Source organism: Phragmites australis, chromosome 6, assembly GCF_958298935.1.
Source record: "Phragmites australis chromosome 6, lpPhrAust1.1, whole genome shotgun sequence".
Taxonomy (NCBI): domain Eukaryota; kingdom Viridiplantae; phylum Streptophyta; class Magnoliopsida; order Poales; family Poaceae; genus Phragmites; species Phragmites australis.
The window spans coordinates 44,655,319-44,674,063 of NC_084926.1; the positions used below are offsets into that span (position 1 = coordinate 44,655,319).

General features: G+C 44.7%; 2 protein-coding genes and 1 pseudogene across 2 annotated transcripts; 2 read left to right on the forward strand and 1 right to left on the reverse strand.

The window, feature by feature from the left end:
- Positions 1-3,432: 3,432 nt before the first annotated feature.
- LOC133922803 (peptidyl-prolyl cis-trans isomerase-like) lies at positions 3,433-4,384 on the reverse strand. Its single transcript, XM_062368295.1, has one exon. It carries the CDS (start codon positions 4,306-4,308, stop codon positions 3,790-3,792), a length of 519 nt encoding a protein of 172 aa, XP_062224279.1. The 5' UTR covers positions 4,309-4,384; the 3' UTR covers positions 3,433-3,789.
- A 6,323-nt stretch (positions 4,385-10,707) lies between these two features.
- Positions 10,708-14,853, forward strand: LOC133922804 (uncharacterized; annotated as a pseudogene).
- Positions 14,854-16,219: 1,366 nt separating this feature from the next.
- On the forward strand, positions 16,220-17,662 carry LOC133922805 (glycine-rich protein 2-like). Its single transcript, XM_062368297.1, has one exon. The coding sequence runs from the start codon at positions 16,610-16,612 to the stop codon at positions 17,330-17,332; it is 723 nt and encodes a 240-aa protein (XP_062224281.1). The 5' UTR covers positions 16,220-16,609; the 3' UTR covers positions 17,333-17,662.
- The last annotated feature ends 1,083 nt before the right edge of the window (positions 17,663-18,745 follow it).

Genomic DNA, 18,745 nt, shown 5'->3' on the forward strand with positions numbered 1-18,745 from the left:
TAATAAGATGTGGTTCTTTTATATATATATATATATATATATATATATATATATATATATATATATATATATATATGGTGTGAAAACCTTCACTCCTATTTTTATTAGCAATATGATATTAATAGATAATGTAATTCAACGTAGACTAGCTCTGCATAATATAAATATTTAAATTTTATTAGAAATTATTACATATATATATATATGGTGTGAAAACCTTCACTCCTATTTTTATTAGCAATATGATATTAATAGATAATGTAATTCAACGTAGACTAGCTCTGCATAATATAAATATTTAAATTTTATTAGAAATTATTACATACCCCGATTCAATAATTATAACAGATTAAGGGAGGGGCGAGATGGTTGGAGTAGCATGTAGTCAGTCGTACTCTTCTAAGTATTACTCGAGCAAGGGAGAGGAGCAGTGCAGGTGAAGTGATGTCCTCTTCTGGGCCCGGGCTCGGCTCGGCATTTACGGCGTTGCCGGTAGCCGCGGCATCAACCCTCCGCTTACCAATTCCTGCTTCACCCACTCACTTTACCTACCCATCCTGTCTCCGTCTCTCTCAGATCTTGGCAGTTGGCACCCGCCAGCAGCGTTTTATAATTTTTTTCGTTCACAGCTAAAAAGCCAAAATTTACGAAATTTAAACCATTGTTTTGTCCTCTACTTTACGAGTCTCATATATATTAATGATTTTTAAAAAATAGATATTTAGAGGCTGTTTGGATCCTCAAGCAAGACTTGCCTCTCCAAGCTGAGTAAGGAATTGGAACTAGCTGAGTGTTTGGATCTCTAGCGAGCTTTCCTCAGTTGGTAAGTTTTTTTCTTGCTACCTCAAACTAGTAAATTTGGCTCTCCTTCCCTGGCAAGGCAAGGTTTGCTCGTGATAGCAAGTCAAGGCCAGTCTCGCTGCAAAACCACACTGACCCTTAGTTCTTCAAAATTTCTAAAATTCACTAGATTTTATCAGCCTACTGAAACAAGTACTCAACACCGGCGGCGATGAGACATCAACTTGCAACTGGTATTTAGTATTTGTTCCTCCTGTTAGGAAATCAACATGGCACCCTCCTGCAGCAGAGTCAAAGGTGAGCATGTGTGGGAGTGGTTGCTCTCAAGTGGAATCTTGTGTCTCATCTCTTTTGTACGTCCTACTACAGTACTACTCTTTCGCTCATAAGTATTTATTGTTTTGCTCTAGTTCTAGTAAAATTTTAACGGTAGATAGTTTTTTACAATATTTAGTTTGAAAATATAAAAATCGCATGTACAGATTTTTTTTAAAATATTTTCATAATATTATACTTTTATTAGATATTATAACTATATTTTAATAAATAATAATAATTAAAATTACATGTCAAAGACTAAAAAATTAAAAATTGTAAGTATTTATGATAGGAGAAAATATGTGATTAGGAAGGAATACGAGATAAGATTGGGGAGTTAGAACAAGACAGCAAGGGCATAATCGTTAGACCATTTTCAGCAGAATCGGCATTTTTAAGATCCGGTTACTACAGTACTTTGCGGCGTACTGTAGCAACACCAGCAGAGTCGGTTCCGGCGCTACAGTACGCTACAGTACTGCAGAGAGAGGAAACGGAGCAGCAAATCTGCTAAAAGAGACTGCCGGTGGGACCGAAGGGAGAAAACAATGTTTGTACTGTAGCAGCGGTATAGCAGTACTGTTCACAGAGGCTGACAGCAGATCTGAAGAGAGAAAAAGAAGAGTAAAAAGTAGAAAATAGGGTAGCTGTTGGAGATGAAAAAATAAAAGACGCTGTAATAATAATAAGGGATGCTGTAATAGTATTTTAAAAGATAAAAATTTAAGATAACTGATGGAGATGATCTTATGGCTTGGCACTGGCATGCGAAAATGGCTTGGCGCTGGCATGCGATTTGGCGCGGCCGCAGAGCTAGTCGTAGCAGTACGGAGCAACGATTATTTTGGTGGACGCCAATCATTTTCCCGTCCGGCACGGCAGGATACCCCAAATGATAAAAGCGAGCGACTGGGTGCGAACCCCGAGGCGAGTCAAAACTGCGTAGCACCAACGCGACCCTGCAGTCCTGCTGGTGGTGGCCCCGCTCGCCGTTCGATGCCGAAGGACAGAAAGGAGGAAAGACGCATCTGCCCTTCCCACGCCGGACATGAGCTTCTACTGTGCTACACGTTACAGTAATATATATAATTACTAATATGTGAGTCGATTTTACATGTTAATGATGGTGTAAGCCGATCCTTATATGGGGGTGACGGTTCTGACCATGCGATCGATCCCATTTCCTTTTGCTTCCACATCCACAGCACATGGATCGATCCTTCTGGGGCGTGCAGGTTAATTAGTTCCATCTTGACACGGTGCTTGGAAATTTGATCCGGTGAGTAGTTCTTCCAGAATTTGTACCGTGATTGCGTCAAGAGCCGTCAAAAGTGTGCATGGAATCGCCTGAGACAATTACACGGGGAAACTTCCTCAACTCTGTGATCCTGGAGAATTATACAAATGAGATCAAACGAAGCAAACATCATCCTCGCACAGGAATAAAAACAAAACGAATACTGGCGTAGCAACTGGATCGCAGCTCGACATTGTCGTGGTAGTAGCTCGTAGTTTTACATTAACACTGATCCATGCAGGGTTAGCATTACCTGTAAGCACACAAAAGTAAATGCGTGTCGACACAAGACGATAGCGGCGGCGGCGGCGGCAATGATGAGAACCTCCGTGTTACTAGTACACTAGCTTTTCACTAAAAAAAATGACCTGGTTATTCGGCTCCCTCGGTCAGGTTAGGTCAGGTCAGTCCTTCTGCTTTTTCAACAGATCAGCAGTCGACAACTCCTGACTGGAGAGAACCAAATTGAAGCTTGCAGGATTATCTCTTGTCTCGAGTACTAACACGAAGTAACTGAGCAATCTACACCTTTTTTTCAGCAGAGGCTGGCTGTGAGTATCACCATATGTTTCGGACAAAACGGTTTCAGTAGATGATCCAACGTTATGGGAAAACCAAACCCAAGATCACAACTTACTACATCCGGTTTCGTTTTAAAGCTTATAGATATAAAAAAAATTAGTATCATTAGATTCATCATAAAATTTACTTTATTAATATTATATACTTTTACATATTAATAATTTTTTAAAAATAAAGTTAAAATTATTATAGTAAAAAATCAATGATAAGTAAACAAAAATGGTAGTAGTATGCATTGCGCTTCTGACAACACCAGCAAGCAGCAAGGTTTCAGATTCCTTCTGCATTCTTGATAAAAATCTCCAGTTTTTAATTTTCAGATCAGATGCAGAAAGAACTCACAACGGATCGAATAACAAACACTCCAACAGATCAGATGCAGAAAGATCCAACTGCAAGTGCATCCGCGAAGATAAAGAGAGGAGAGCACGAGATGAACAGAACAGAGTTGGGTTTCTTTCTTTATTCCCCCAAAGACCACAGTGCTTCACGAGATAACAAACGCGAGCCTCTATCGCGATTCGCAACGAAGACCCAAGACGCATCCCACGAGCAGCGATTCCCAGACACCAAAGCGGAGTTGCATCATCATGGACACCAACACATCGGATTCGCAGATCCATCCCTAAACCCTAGTAGTACTTAAAAACCACGGACGCACACGCACCAACATGAGAGAGACTCGACGCGACGCGACGCGACTCGACCGCCCCAGATCACCATCTTCTTATTCCAGAGCGAACGGAAGGGACGCGGATTCGATGGAGGAGAGGCCGGCCGGACGGACAGATCTAGGAGAGCTGGCCGCAGTCGGCGATCTTTACCACCTTGGAGGTGGCTCCGCCGCGGGACCCCACCTTCTCGATGGCCTTGACGACGTCCATCCCCTCCACGACCTTGCCGAAGACCACGTGCTTGCCGTCCAGCCAGGGCGTTGGCACGGTGCAGATGAAGAACTGGGACCCGTTGGTGCCGGGCCCGGCGTTGGCCATGGACAGCACGCCGGGCACCGTGTGCTTGTGGATGAAGTTCTCGTCGGCGAACTTCTCGCCGTAGATGGACTCGCCGCCGGTGCCGTTGCCGCGGGTGAAGTCGCCGCCCTGGCACATGAAGTCGGGGATCACGCGGTGGAAGGTGGAGCCCTTGTAGTGGAGCGGCTTCCCGCTCTTCCCCGTGCCCTTCTCGCCGGTGCACAGCGCGCGGAAGTTCTCCGCCGTGCGGGGCACCTTGTCTTGGTACAGCTCCATCACGATCCGGCCCGCCGGGGCGCCGCCCACGCTCATGTCGAAGAACACACGGGGGTTCGCCATCTTGCCTAGGGTTTGGTTGGTGGAAGATTTTTTTTCCCCTTTCTCTGGCTTCTTCTCTCGGCTTGCGATCTGGGAAGGGGAGACCTGGTGCGATTAAATAGCCGGCTCGGAGGGGAGATATCCATGGCGGACGGGGCTGGCACCGTTGGATGCGGACGCGTGGCGTGATCTGACGGTGGGATAGTAACTACTTGGGTAAGGCGGTGGGGTTAGCGCAACCATGGTTAAGTCCCGGGGTAATGCGAGGGGCACGTGACGCGCCCGAACCATGCGTGTGACTGACAAGCGGGATCAGATCACGAGGGACTCTCTCGGTTGGGACCGCGAGGAATGACGCGGGCGTGGGGCCCGCCCGTGTATGTGGGTCAGCTTTGTCAGCCGGGGAGGTAGCGGTCCGAGAGGCCCTTGGATTCTTCTTGCAGTGACTCGGGTTCGGTTAAGGACCGGGACTCGGGTTGGGGCGGATATCTGTGTAGGTCGGTGGACGTGGTCCAGGAAAACCTGGCCACGCGGCACTGCGTGGTTGGCGTAACTGCGTGGTTGGCGTATGCGGCGCACGGATGGGGTCTACGGACGTGGCTACGTGGTAGGGACAGCACAGTAGAGACGGGAGGAGTGGGCGATATTCTCGGCGGGGAGGGCACGTGGGAAATAAATTTCTATTATCTCTTTCATAATGATATATATTTATTTTTTCTTTTTAGTTGAATTATTGATCACAGGATAAATGATATAGATCTTTCTATACATATGTCTATTTCTTCTCTCCTCTTCAATTTAACTATTAAATTATAAGATAAATGATATATATATATATATATATATATATATATATATTTTGAGAGAGAGAGAGAGAGAGAGAGAGAGAGAGAGAGAGAGAGAGAGAGAGAGAGGAGATCATTGGCTTCAACACACAAAAAACCGCGACCACTTGAACTTGTATTTTCATCGAACCGATACGCCCTCCGTAGTGTAAGTTGCGTTGCAAGTTGTAAGATTCCTTTCAACTTTCTCCCCAACGCGTTGCGTTTAGAATCCAAGACATTGCAACTGGTGTGGTGTCTGAGATCGCCAATTCCATTCTCATCTCTGGAGTCGGCATTTCCGATCGTCAGGTCCATATCTCTGGAGTTCTTTTTCTGATGTTCATATCGCCAGAATAAAGCAAGGTACATAGATGTTCTTTCAAATGGAATCACCCGTGATGCTAAAGATGCGGTACACCCGTTCCGTTCTTGCCTTTTGAATTCATAAATACATATCATTTGGTAAAAAAGTTCGCTCAAACTTTAAAATCTTTGACTAATAATAGTTTTTAAAATAATTAGTTTTAAAACCTTAAAATTGTATGAGTAGATTTATTTTGAAAAAAGTTTTTATAAAATTATAATTTCAATAAAATTTAAAAATATATTCTAACAAAAAATATTGATTAAAGTTGTGTATTGGAGGTCATATCTTATTTAAAATAATATGTATTTACGACTAAATGGATTATAATCTGTAGTTGTGTATGTAACCTTTGACATCAAACCTCCCGTGATTTCAATTGTCATCTTTCTGGACTAGCAACCACACACGTACTATATACACGTGAAATCAATAATATTGTGATAGAGAAAAAATTATGAGACAAATAATAATTAAAAAATAAAAAGCTAAGAATGCATAGCTAAACTTTCTCAACTTAAAATAGTGAAAACATACATATCTTTGCACAGAAAAACAAATGACACAAAAATGAAAGTAAAGAAAAGAGCAGGAACCTCTGACACGTAGCATGGCGAGGTTTGGAGTTGGATGCGACCAAGCTAAGTATGAGAGGTGATTGGTTGTTGCCTAGGAGAGAGGATCAATGAATTTAATTGTGTTATGTAATTACTATGGCCCAAGTATGAATTTGAGTCGTGTGACTAAGATTCATGAACAGTAGATATCAAAAGCTTTTGCACAACTATTGCATTCTATATCTAAACATACTTAAAAAGTTCATGATTTTCCTTCCGTCGTGCGTCCCATCCGCGTTCTAACTCCCAATTCTCCATTCCCCTACATCTCCTCCGCATCTCTCCTATCCATCTGGTAGTCCTCACTCGCCCCTCCCCTCTACCGCCTCCCGATCCCTTTCGTCACCACTTGTCGCACCCATCGTCGATGCAGACCTCAGCAGTGGCCTCCACGCCACCCACCCCGGCCTCCATGCCTTACTCACGCCTCACATCCATGCCATCATCCGGCCTCTCGTCCAAGCCGCCGGACCCCACGCGAAATCCACCTCATTTGTGTAGCTCCCCTGCCTCATATCTTCCTCTCGCCCCCCCCCCTCCACGACCAGATCGTGACACCGTGCGATCCGAGTGCTGACGTCGATGACCCCCTTGCCGTCGCCGGTCATGGCGTACGACGACCGTGTCACCACCTTTAAGGACTTCGAGAAGGAGAACGAGTACGGCTATGCCCGCAAGGTCCACACCTTATCCCCTCCTCCTCCTCCCTCCCTCCCCTTTATCCCCTCCTGCTGCTCGTATTGCTCCCACTTAGATCTGGCTCCTTGCTCCCACTTTGATCTGGCTACTCGCTCCTGCTTAGATTCGGCTGCTCGCTCCTGCTTAGATTTTAGCTTAGTCATTGTTTGGTCTGTGGTGTGTGGTTACTAACACTTATGGTTGTTGTGATTAGGAGTCGTCTCATGGGTTTTGGTCACTTCCACGCTTATGAATTATCTGAGTATTTGGTTTGTTTCGCTATATACTTAGCTGAATTATTGGGAGATGTGCAAAACTTTGCTGTTTTGATAGAAATTACACGTGTTTTCGAGCGAGGGAGGAAGCTGAGTGTTGACAACCTTCTTAAGTGAGGTGTGAGATCATACCATTGCATTTTGGCATAGGTGTACTACACAATTTGTGCGATCAATTTCCAAGATTACTTGGGGTAATTGATACGCAATGAGTTGATGTTTTTATCACATTGTTTGTACAAGCGATTTTTGTCACATGTAAAAATTTAGTACAAAGACAAACATCTGTATTATGTGAAATGGAGAGCATAGCATCGCTGTAACATCCCAGTTTTAGCCAAATTTTGAATATAGAAAATCTTTGCAAAAGGAATTAATTTCAAAGCCAATCCAAACAAAATGTTCAAATCTATTTTTCTCCCTCTCTCTCTCTCCTAGGCCAATCCCCTTCCGAGCTGGCCCATCCTTTTTCCCCTCCTCTTTTCCTTTTTACCGATCGGCCCATCTTCTTTCACCAACCTAGCTCACCCTCTGGCTGTCTTTTCCTCTCTTTAGGCCCACTCGCCTAGCCGGTCCGACCGCCTCTTTCTTCTTCCTCTCGCACGCGTGCACACGCACACGCCCGAGCTTGTTGTTGTTCTCTCCTGAGCTGTCGGTCACTGCAACACCGGCACCCTCCCAACCGCCAACCGCCAACCACTCCAATGTCGCCTCGTACCGCCACCGAGGTCACCGGTTCACACCGCCGGTCGCCGCCCCTCTTCCACTTTCGCGCACACGGTGACCACAATCGAGAGACCCGCCAGCACGAGCCACGTGCAAGAAGAAAGCCGTCACCGCCTCGGCTGTCGAGTCAGACTTCCTTGCCACACGTTGCGCGAAGTCTATTGTGCTATACCGCCGCTCTTTAACTCTCTTTGACAAAGCCTCACACCGTACCGCACGCGCATCGTTGTCGTGGACGCCACCGTCGGCCACTGTCGCTCCTCCGCCCCTCTATAAAAGCTAGCTATCCACTCGCTCTACTCCCCACCGTCGCTCACAGAGCCAACTGAGGCAAGCACCACTCCCCATCGTTTCTATCCCCCCCTCTCTCTCTCTCTCTCTCTCTCTCTCTCTCTCTCATAGCCACGCACCAAGCCCTCCCCATCGATCTCCCTCACCGGCCTAATTCCGCCACCATTGCGCCGCCCAGACCACCACTTCACCCCCTCTATCTTCCTTTGCACCCACGTCCCCCTCCATGGCCTCCATCTTGAATCTCCACAAGCTCACTGACCTGCTCCCATGGCGGCTCATCGCTAGCCAGTTCTACCCCCTCTCGCTCGGGTCTCCGCAAAAATGGACTCCCATCTCCCTTACTGTGCCTTCTCCGTCAAAGATGGTGGCCGAAAAGCCTTCTTTAGCGAGCTTTCAACGAGCCCACCACCACAAGCCAGCGATTGAGTGGCAGTGCCACTTGGTACCCTTTCAACCGGGTGTCAATGCCCCTGGGTCGGACGAGGTCGTCACGATCCAGCAATCTACTGAGCCCAGCCTAGCCCACCAGCCCAAATAACGGAGTCCAGTGAACAATGATACATAGTACCATTTCTCTATTTCCTGAAAATCCGATTTTTTTCTAAGGAATATCTCAGGGAATATTCCTCCCTTTTCTTTTTCTCAAATTAAATTCCCGACAAAATTCCGAAGCCCATAACTCCCATGTTTCAATTCCGATTTCGACGATTCTTTCATCAATATTCATCTAAATTTGTATGCTCTCACTTAGATCTGGCTGCTCGTGCCTGCTTAGATTTGGCTTCTCGTTGGTATCAGTGATTTGCCGACCACCCTTAATCCACGGTGAGGTGAGTTCAAGTTTCAAACCGCTTCTCTATCAAGTATCGAATTCTCGCATGAGAAATGGCTCACACTGAGCAACTTGATCTTAAGCCGGAATAGAACAAGAACTACTCAATACCTTGATTCTACTAGTGTAGCACTTTACCGCTCCGGCAATGCGTGCTCAAGCCTCTTACAATCACCGTTGTGGCTCCTTCACAATCTTCTTTAAAAGGCCTCAATAGCGCAACAATCTCCAAGCTGTCTAGGAGGCGGAAACCTCCAAAAGTAAGAAGTCGACGATACTTGCTTGAAGGATTACTAGTGCCTTAATGCTCAAACTCTTCAAAGTCATGCACTAGAAGCTCTCACACTCTAAAAAATGCAATCACTAAGTCAATAGAGTGAGAGGAGGAAGGCAAGAGCTCAAAAGAGTTTTAATAAAATGCTAGCTTACCTCCTTGAACCAGCTAAGCTCTTATTTATAGCCTATACTCCAAAACGTGGTAGTTGCTGCTGAAAAGACTGCTCTGCGACTGGCGATCTAACCTTAGGTCACCTGGCGGTCGGACCGAAGCCTTTACCTCTGCGAAATGGTGGAGCACAGCTTGCATGGGGATGGAGTTTGGGTGAAATTGGTATCGGGTCGCGTATTTGACATAGTATTACCAATATTTGACAAACATAAAAGAGACGAGTGACATTAAATTCAGTTTTGATAAAAAAGTCAAGGGCCTAAGTGTTATCTCTGGGTTCATGTTTTGTTAACCTTGTGTTGGGGAATAAAATAGATTTTGAATGTGATATTTAGGAACTGTTGTAAAGTATGGGTACTTTGTTAGTCTAAATATTATAGAAGATCTAGATTAATTTTAATTATTGTATATAGGTGGAAGGAAATAATGTCATATTAATACTTTTTAATGTGGATAATATCTATTAATTGTAGGTTTACAAGTAATTGAGAGTGCAAGAGACAGGAGTCCAATTTTAATTATAAACTGTTTGATTGTGTAAGATGTATGGTGAAGGTTATTCAAAATTTTCATAATTCGTCTATTTTATAAAAGTATTAGATATGTACTTGAAAAAGCCGATCATCAAAGAAAGACGACTACGGAGATGATGACTAGTTTCGTTAGAACACAAGTGGTCAACGGGGAATTAGAGGCTGATCATTTTTTTTTTTGGCCAGTGCAGATGCTGATCAGCTCATTGCTAATTCTCCCCTGATGTTTTCTCAAATGCCCCCCCCCCCCAAAAAAAAAAATTTAGAGGTGATGAAACATATTCTTTGGTGTTGAATAGCGGATATAATTTTTTAGGAATAATACTATAGAGATTTTATCGTGTAACTGTAACACAAATCAGTTTGTGTAATCAATCAATAAAAAACCCATGTTAGTAATCGTGAAAGAATCCAAAAAATATAATAGCATAGATCATATTATCATCTACCATCTAATAAAATTTGAGCTCAAACAACAATTTATATTAGGAGAGAAAAAAGATTTCATCTATAAATAGTACATACGTATGAATGGCTAAATAAAATGTAGTGATCCATACATATGTACTATTTACAGATGAATTTTCTCTTTTTTTTATTCCTGTACAAACTTATTGTTTGAACTCAAATTTTATCAGAATTTTTTATAACTCTTAACATAGGATTTTGCTTGGTTGGTTACAATAATTTTTTCATAATACTCCACTAGATAGATGATTGATAAGATGAATGGGCCAGGTCAGGTGCAAGTTTACAAGGCCCAGGAAAATCGAGCGGTACTCCATTTGCTCGCCGCCCGCGTCCACCGCCGCGCCTCGCTTCCCCGTGTGAGCGAGTGACTTCTTCTCGCCCAGCAGCTTTCAGGGCTCCACCCATTCTTCGATGGGCGGCGGCCGGAAGCGGCGGCGGCGCGACGGCTCGGAGGCGCCGTCGATCCACCCGCGGAACCGGTACGCAGCCGTGGCGCCGGACTTCGCCGCGCTGGCGGAGCTCTACCCTTCCTTCCGCCCCTTCGTGTCCGTCTCCGAGCGAGGCCGGGCGTCCATCGACTTCACCGACTTCGCCGCCACCCGCGAGCTCACGCGGGTCCTCCTCCTCCACGACCACGGCGTCAACTGGTTGGTGGCGCTGGCACCCCCATCACTCGCCTTCCGCCCTCTCCATATACCCTAACCTAAGCGACCCTTTTCTGCTAATTATACTGCACTTGCTGAATTGTTGAACCGCAAAGGGCGTTCCTGAAAATTTATGGATACATGAAGTGAAGTTGACTTGTTGCATTTTCATGTACTCGAGCTGCATACATGATTTTTGGCTTGTTGCATTTTTCATGTACCTGTGCCTAATCCGTGCTTCCTGAACTGCTGATGCTACTATGTCAAGTGAGTTCAGAGCTAGAGAATTTGACATTTAGGTTCAATTTCAGTATTGGCTACCACTACATTTCGTAATTTGGAAGATATCGTCTAGGTTGTTTTTCTGCGGTGCCCACATGAAAAAAATTGCTCAACACAAGCTGTCAGATGATATGCTTAGACTTTTTTTTTCACCTTGTTATCAGTGTCATGCTGCATTGTACTGTATTTCCATTGAATTGAAAAGCGTGTTCTCCGTGTTGGGTTCGTGGCAATTAAAACTGAGCTGCTTGTGTACATCTTTTCTGCCAGACATTTCAGAAAATATTTCACACTGTTTTCCAAGTTACATCGATCAATATAGAAATGCATGCTTGTATTACCAAACTGCAAGTAATCTCTTTCTTAAAAAAAATATCACCTTCCATAATTGCTAAAAGTAAAAGAAATTTGCTTGAAAAAACCCATCAAATTTTGTATGCTGTAGTGTGCACACTGTTTGTTTGTGTATGATGGAGAGGTAACCATCATGCAATACACTTTATGACTGGATCATTGTTTAATACAGTTACTTCTACTCATTTGATCATCATTTATATCTTAACTACTGTCAGGTGGATTCCAGATGGACAACTTTGCCCTACTATTCCAAACAGGTCCTACTACATCCACTGGATCGAGGATCTTCTCTCCTCAGATCTGATACTGCCAATACCCAACTCATGTGGGAGGGTGAGGGGCTTTGACATAGGAACAAGTGCCAATTGCATCTATCCTCTCCTTGGGGCTTCTCTACTGGACTGGAGCTTTGCTGGATCTGGTATGCTTTTGAGCTTGTGAACTAGAATTTTTGCGAAGCATTGGCCAAGGGTTCGTCTCTCTTAGTTAAATGAGAAAGTTGTATACTCAAGTAGGCAAGTGTCCTTTTGTTTGTAGATGTGACTGATGTTGCTCTTGAATGGGCTAAGAAGAATGTGGAGAGCAACCCACAACTAGTAGAGCTAATTGAGGTCAGAAATGCAAATGCAGCATCCTTTTCCTATGAATCTGAAACATTTTGCAGCGAAGCTGTCAGGGAGAACACTTTAGAGCCACTGGATCATGTAGCAACGTTAAAACCACCTATCCTTGCAGGTGTTGTAAAGGAGGGTGAGAGCTTTGACTTCTGTATGTGCAATCCTCCATTTTTTTGAGAGCATAGAGGAAGCTGGTCTCAACCAAGAACATTGTGTGGCAGGACCGCTGAAAAGATGGTTTGCCCTGGTGGCGAGCTGGCCTTTATAACACATTATTGAAGACAGTGTTTCTCTTAAGAACTCTTTCAGGTCACTCAAAGCTTATCCTACTATGGTAATGCATGTTATGTCTTTGTGCTAGTAATCAGTCCTTGACATTTCTGCATTTTTATATTCAGGTGGTTTACATCGATGGTGGGTAGAAAAGCAAACTTAAAATTATTGATCTCAAGAGCTCGTGAGGCTGGGGTCTCAGTCGTGAAAACTACTGAATTTGTGCAAGGTCAAACAGCAAGATGGGCCCTTGCTTGGTCATTCATTTCTCCAAGAAAAATGGTTGTTAGATCCAGTACTCCAGCAAAAACCCACCATTCCTTTATGCTTCCGGTTGGTATCTAACTTTATTGTGTGTTTTGTCATTCAATTTGAATCACCTCTATAAGTTTGCTTTAAGATATGGCGGGCGTTTATGTTCTTGGTCCTCATATAGTTTTATGTGTAGTTATACTCACCCTGTCCAATCCAGCTGACATAAACTGGTGCATGCATGTTGATTTTTCGCTGTTTATATGTCCTTTCCATCTACTGTACAGAATAGTTTTATCAAATGGAATGATCTGCCATGCGTAACTCTTGATTCATGAGATTTGAAATTTCAACCTGTTATTCCTAGTAACTCTTGCATGTCTCAAGGATGACGCCTTGCTTTTGTATTTGTAAATTGATGCTTTTAGGGCCCGTTTGGCAGTACTCAGAGTGAAATCAGTGGGGATTCTGTCAAACGGCAGTTTGCAGTTTTCAGCTCCCAGAGTGATTCTGTGGGAGTGATTATCTGAAATGAACTAGATGCTGAGAGCTAAAAAAACAGCTTCTCCTAATCCACTTCTCCTACAGAATCACTTCCTATATAGAGAATCACTTCAGCCATATAATCACTTTCTTTAGATAATCACTTTCCTCGGAGAATTTGGATAAGGGGGAGCTCTCTCAAACATGCCCTTGCTATGTCATGTGCACTGTATTCTAATGAAATCTGTTGATCGAGAAAGAAGGCTTGATGTGCAATATGGTGGCAAATGTACAGGCTCGCATATGAAAATCCTGTAGCATGTCCAGTCCAACTTTGCCAAGCTGTGCTGGGCGATAGTCATTACATGGTCCTGAAGAATAGTGTCTGGCTGGCTCTTGCATATGATTTGTCACTTGCTCTAGACAACTGCTAGTGGCTAATCCCACGATGGAGACATAAATGACACCAGGGTGTCTTAGGGACCATTCGAGGTTGGCTGCTGGTCTGTAGCAGTCAGATCCTGTAGATACGGATCATATGGCTTGTTGGTTTTCTAGTTCTTCTTTTGTTATGGACTGTCCTTGACATGAGGATGCAATTATTCAGGTTGTAGATAGAAGTTAACAAATCTAGAAAATAGGACAAGCCTACAAGAACCTCAATTAATTTCATGGCCGAATAGAAAAAAACATCATTTTTTTGGATGTTATTCTTCTGTTTTTATTGCATGATGCTGACACTGCTACAAAACGCCTTGTTCATGTGTACTACATAGGCATACGTTAATATGCAGAGAGACGCAGTTAGAAATTATGAGCCAAACAGCACTGTAATACCTCAGATGTGTTGTCTGATGACTTCTGTTGCTTGTTACTAAGGCACCTAAAAATCGGGTGGTTTTGTCCTGGTGACCAGGAAGCTTATTCTATTTTTTCTGCAGGTACATTCTCATCATTATTCTCGCAGCTGGAGGACACGTTAAAGTATAAATTCGTCGGTAAGGCGCGATAGTTGAAGGCCATCGTCAGGTCCTTAATTACGAGCTTTGAGCAGGCGAATGTGTCGGCTGCCTCTGCATGGATAAGTCTTTTGGACGCCAAGGAATGCGCAAGAGGAAATCATGAGACAACAGTAGCTTAGCCAGTAGCCACAAACAGAGATGCCGAGCTGTGATGGAAACATGCACCGCAGAAGCCCTTGTTGCTCACATCTTTCTTGATGTGTGCTGATGGCAAGGTTGTCACCTGTCAGGATGCCAACAAGTATGCTGGTGCGTTGGCCTTATTCCTTACCTGAATCTGGAAAACGACTTGACAGTGCCGTATAAGAGTCTTGCTTTCAAGACTCTGCAGTCGGACGCACGTTGCTGTGACAGATTAGGAGATTGGTGATGTATCCAAACCCTCTATAGAATACACTGTACTTGCCTCCGGTGTTTTTTTTTATTGGCACGGCTACGCAAGTCGATGCTTTTTAACATCAGTAAACCGGATGGTTCAAGAAACCGTCACTTGGAGTTGATGTGTTTCTGAAACATCTTTTGTATGGTACCTTGATCCTTTTTTGTTGATAGCCCGTGCGACTTTTGTGTATCTCCAAAATCTGAATTCGTGACCGTGGACTGTGACTTGTGAGCACCGGGGCGGGTAGCATTGCATGTCGACAAGCCCACGGTGCCAACAAGCACGGCTAGCTACACGCACATAGATTACAAGTGTTTGTGTGTTGTAATAAAAATATAAATATTGGATGTAACAAATATTAAGCACAAATTTTAGGTTTAAAGATATCGATATGTTATTGGAGTAATGTCGAACAAATACATAAGAAGCGATGCCGTGCTTTGATTTAGATAGGATCCGAATAAAGAAGAAGTACTTATCCGTTAATTAATTAATTTATTTTTATTAGTAAAATATGTCTTATATCTGTAGCTGGTCACGAGACGATAAATTTGAAGGATGAGAGTGGGAGTCAAAAGTAGATAAATTATTTAAATTTTAGAAATTTTTATTGATAGGAAGAGAGTGATACGGAATTAACTTATATTTTATATAGCACAGAATATAATACTCTTACAGCTTTTTTAAAAAAATGATACTATAGCATGAGGATACTTTCTCCGGGGAAAACGTACATGACAACATAGTGCTTTTTGTCCTCGGCATGATGTGTCTGGACCTGGATACCAAACCCGCCATGTGTTTATGATGTCGCCAAAATGAGCTCATCGTGTCAGTTCTCAAGTGTCAACAACCTCCCCGTCCTCAAAATGGATGCAAGGTCATCGGCATTTCGATCGGCCGCACGGGCATGGAGCAAAGGCTGGCGTACCTGCAACGGCAAAGCTAGCTCGGGCTCGGGATACCCGCATGTACGTATTCCTCCTCCTCCTCCTCCTTATCAAGTAGTATATGACAGGGAGTTTTGTTCTCCAACTCAATCCCCAGGTGAATCATTTGCACTTTGAGAGTCCATCTTATCTTAACTACCGGTAAAATCTAACAGAATCTATCATCCAACAAACTCTACGGAGCTCGTCTAACCTCGAGATATATCTTATCTCTAGTGTTATAGGTAGGGGGTCATCTTGCTTCCTAAATAACCTATTGGTCATCATACTAGACTATAGATTTGATGAATGGGTTATAGTGTGGTGGGATAATTATATAGCCATTTATATTATGATGTAGTATTAGATACTATAATATAGTATCCGATTATATAGATTCTTGAAGATAATGGTAGATCTAGAATCACCAACTAAGGATGTTCCCTAAACCCTAAACTCTGAGGCTCCTCCTCCTTCCTCTTTTTCCATGTTAAAAATAAGGGAAAGAAATGTGTAGAGGGCTCCGGGGAAAGAAAATTTTATAAAATTAGATCTTCCAAAAAATTCTCTCTTCTAACCTAACATGTAAATAAAAAAAATAGCATATCAAAATCAAAAGACCATTCTATAAAGATTCCTTCTGTGACCGTCAGGATCCTCTATGATAGAATTCATTCATCCGGTCAAAATCTCGACAGAAACCAACAGAGCTGCCTCCATGGCGCTGGCGGAGTCCACTCGGCCCGCTCCTGCCAGGTGGGCCACACCACACGTGAGACACGCGAGCGGAGCCCACCACACCACTGCTCGCCCACATCGCCCGTCCGTGCAAATCTCCGAAGCGATACCAGCCGTCCGATGCTCCCGCGAATGCTCTCGCCTTCCTCGCATGCCCCGCCGTCCGCTATAAATATGCTTCTCCCTTGGCCGTCCCGAGCAGATAAGATCATCGCGCGGCGCGGTGAAAAAAAAAAATTCCAACCGAACCAACCCTAGCAGTAGTTAGGGTTTCGGCGATGGCGGCGGCGGCAAGGCAGCGTGGGACGGTGAAGTGGTTTAACGACACGAAGGGGTTCGGCTTCATCTCCCCCGAAGACGGTAGCGAGGACCTCTTCGTCCACCAGTCCTCCATCAAGTCGGAGGGTTTCCGCTCCCTCGCCGAGGGCGAGGAAGTCGAGTTCACCGTCTCCGAGGGTGACGACGGCCGCACCAAGGCCGTCGACGTCACCGGCCCCGACGGATCCTTCGTCAAGGGTGGCGGCGGCGGCGGCGGCGGCGGCGGCTTTGGATCCCGCGGCGGGGCCGGATCTGGCGGAGGTGGCCGCAGCTACGGCGGTAGCTGGGGCGGAGGGAGGAGATCCGGCGGTGGAGGCGGCCCCGGCGCGTGCTACAAGTGCGGCGAGCCGGGCCACATGGCCAGAGACTGCCTCAGCGCCGACGGCGGAGGTGGTGGTTATGGCGGAGGTGGTGGTTATGGCGGTGGTGGTGGTTATGGTGGTGGCGGCGGCGGCTGCTTCAAGTGTGGTGAGCCTGGCCACCTGGCTAGGGACTGCTTCCAAGGCGGAGGTGGCGGTGGAGGAGGAGGCGGCGGCGGCGGCGGCGCCTGCTACAACTGCGGCCAGACCGGACACCTGGCGAGGGACTGCCAGAGTAACTCCGGCGGCGGCGGCGGCGGCGGCGACCGCTCCTGCTACAACTGCGGCGAGGCCGGCCACATCGCCCGCGACTGCCGCGCGTGATGGATCACATGGTCTCTCTATAGATCTCGCCTAATTCTTCATATTTCGTCGGACTGTTGCTTTAGTTTTGCCGATCTGGGTTCGAGCGCATGCCTCCTTCGTATAAAGGAGGCTTTTTTTTCTTTTCTTTTCCGTTCTTGTCTGGGATTTGGTAGGAGAACTTATCATCGTGTGGTGCTTTTGCTATGAGTTGGGTTTCGTCGTCGCTAAGATTAAGAAGAAGAGGTGAGATGGATTGTTTTTGTGTGGTGAAGACTGAGGAGATGACAAATCTGCCTCCTTTTTTGTGGTTTGCTCCAGATGAAGAAGGTGATTACTGTCCGTCATAAATCCTTGTGGTTGCCTTTGTATGTGACATGTTGTTCTACATGATTGTTGTTGTGATCTGCATGTGCCAAGCTTTTGTGGCATTTGTAGGGCGTGTGGTTAGATCATCACAGCTGATCTGTTGTGATGTTGTTACTCATCTGGTGGATGTGAGGGCCTGATGTGAGGTGAGGGAGAAATGCATTACTGCTCGTGCTGCGTTGCTACATGAAGCTGTTTGTTTGGGCGTGAGAGCAGAAAGTTCTTCTGCTCCTGCGGTTTAGCTTTTTGCCGCATCTTGGTATCTGGGTGACAATGGTGTCAGTTCGCCCAGCCATGGCTGTCATCATATTCTGTCTGGCTAATCTGTCGTGATCCTTCCTGCCTCATGGAGTCATATGGGTACGGTGGGTACTGGTCGTGGGTCTGTTCTTTGGTCTGCGGCTGCCTGAAGGAAATAAAATAAAATACAGCAATCAGTTGATGAAATCGCTGATATTTTTGGTGTTATCCTTGAAGCAAGAATAGGTTGGTAGGATATCATCGTATCGGAGGTTGCATTTGGTATTGTACCATGCTCCACAGTACAGGATATTGCATTGCTATTACCGTTTGATTATTGGAGAGGAATGCCTTAGATGCATCCTTTCAGAGCATATTGTGATTCACCTGTGATTTGTCTTCACTTAGGGCACCTCCAATCCATTCACCTGTGATTTATCTCCCGTTTTTTTTTTTTTTTTGCAAAATTGCTATAATATATGGAATCTATCTTGGTTTTAAATTGGACCCGCACCTCGATTAAAATATAAAAAATGTCCCTATTGTTGCCGTATTGAGAGGGGAAAAGAGTGTTGTTTTCTATTCTCTAAAATCAGATCTTAAGACTGCATTAAATGTTTAGGATCAAGTTTTCTTGCATATTAGAGACGCTCTTATATTTATTGATACAACACCTACGCTTAGTAAAGATCTGAAGTATTGATACAAGATGCCTAGTTTATCATCATCACTTTTGGCTGTGCATGATGAAGAAACCACTTGCATGGTACGGTACTCCAGTATGCGGTGCTGCAGTGACAATAGCATGCATAGCTTTGCAACTCT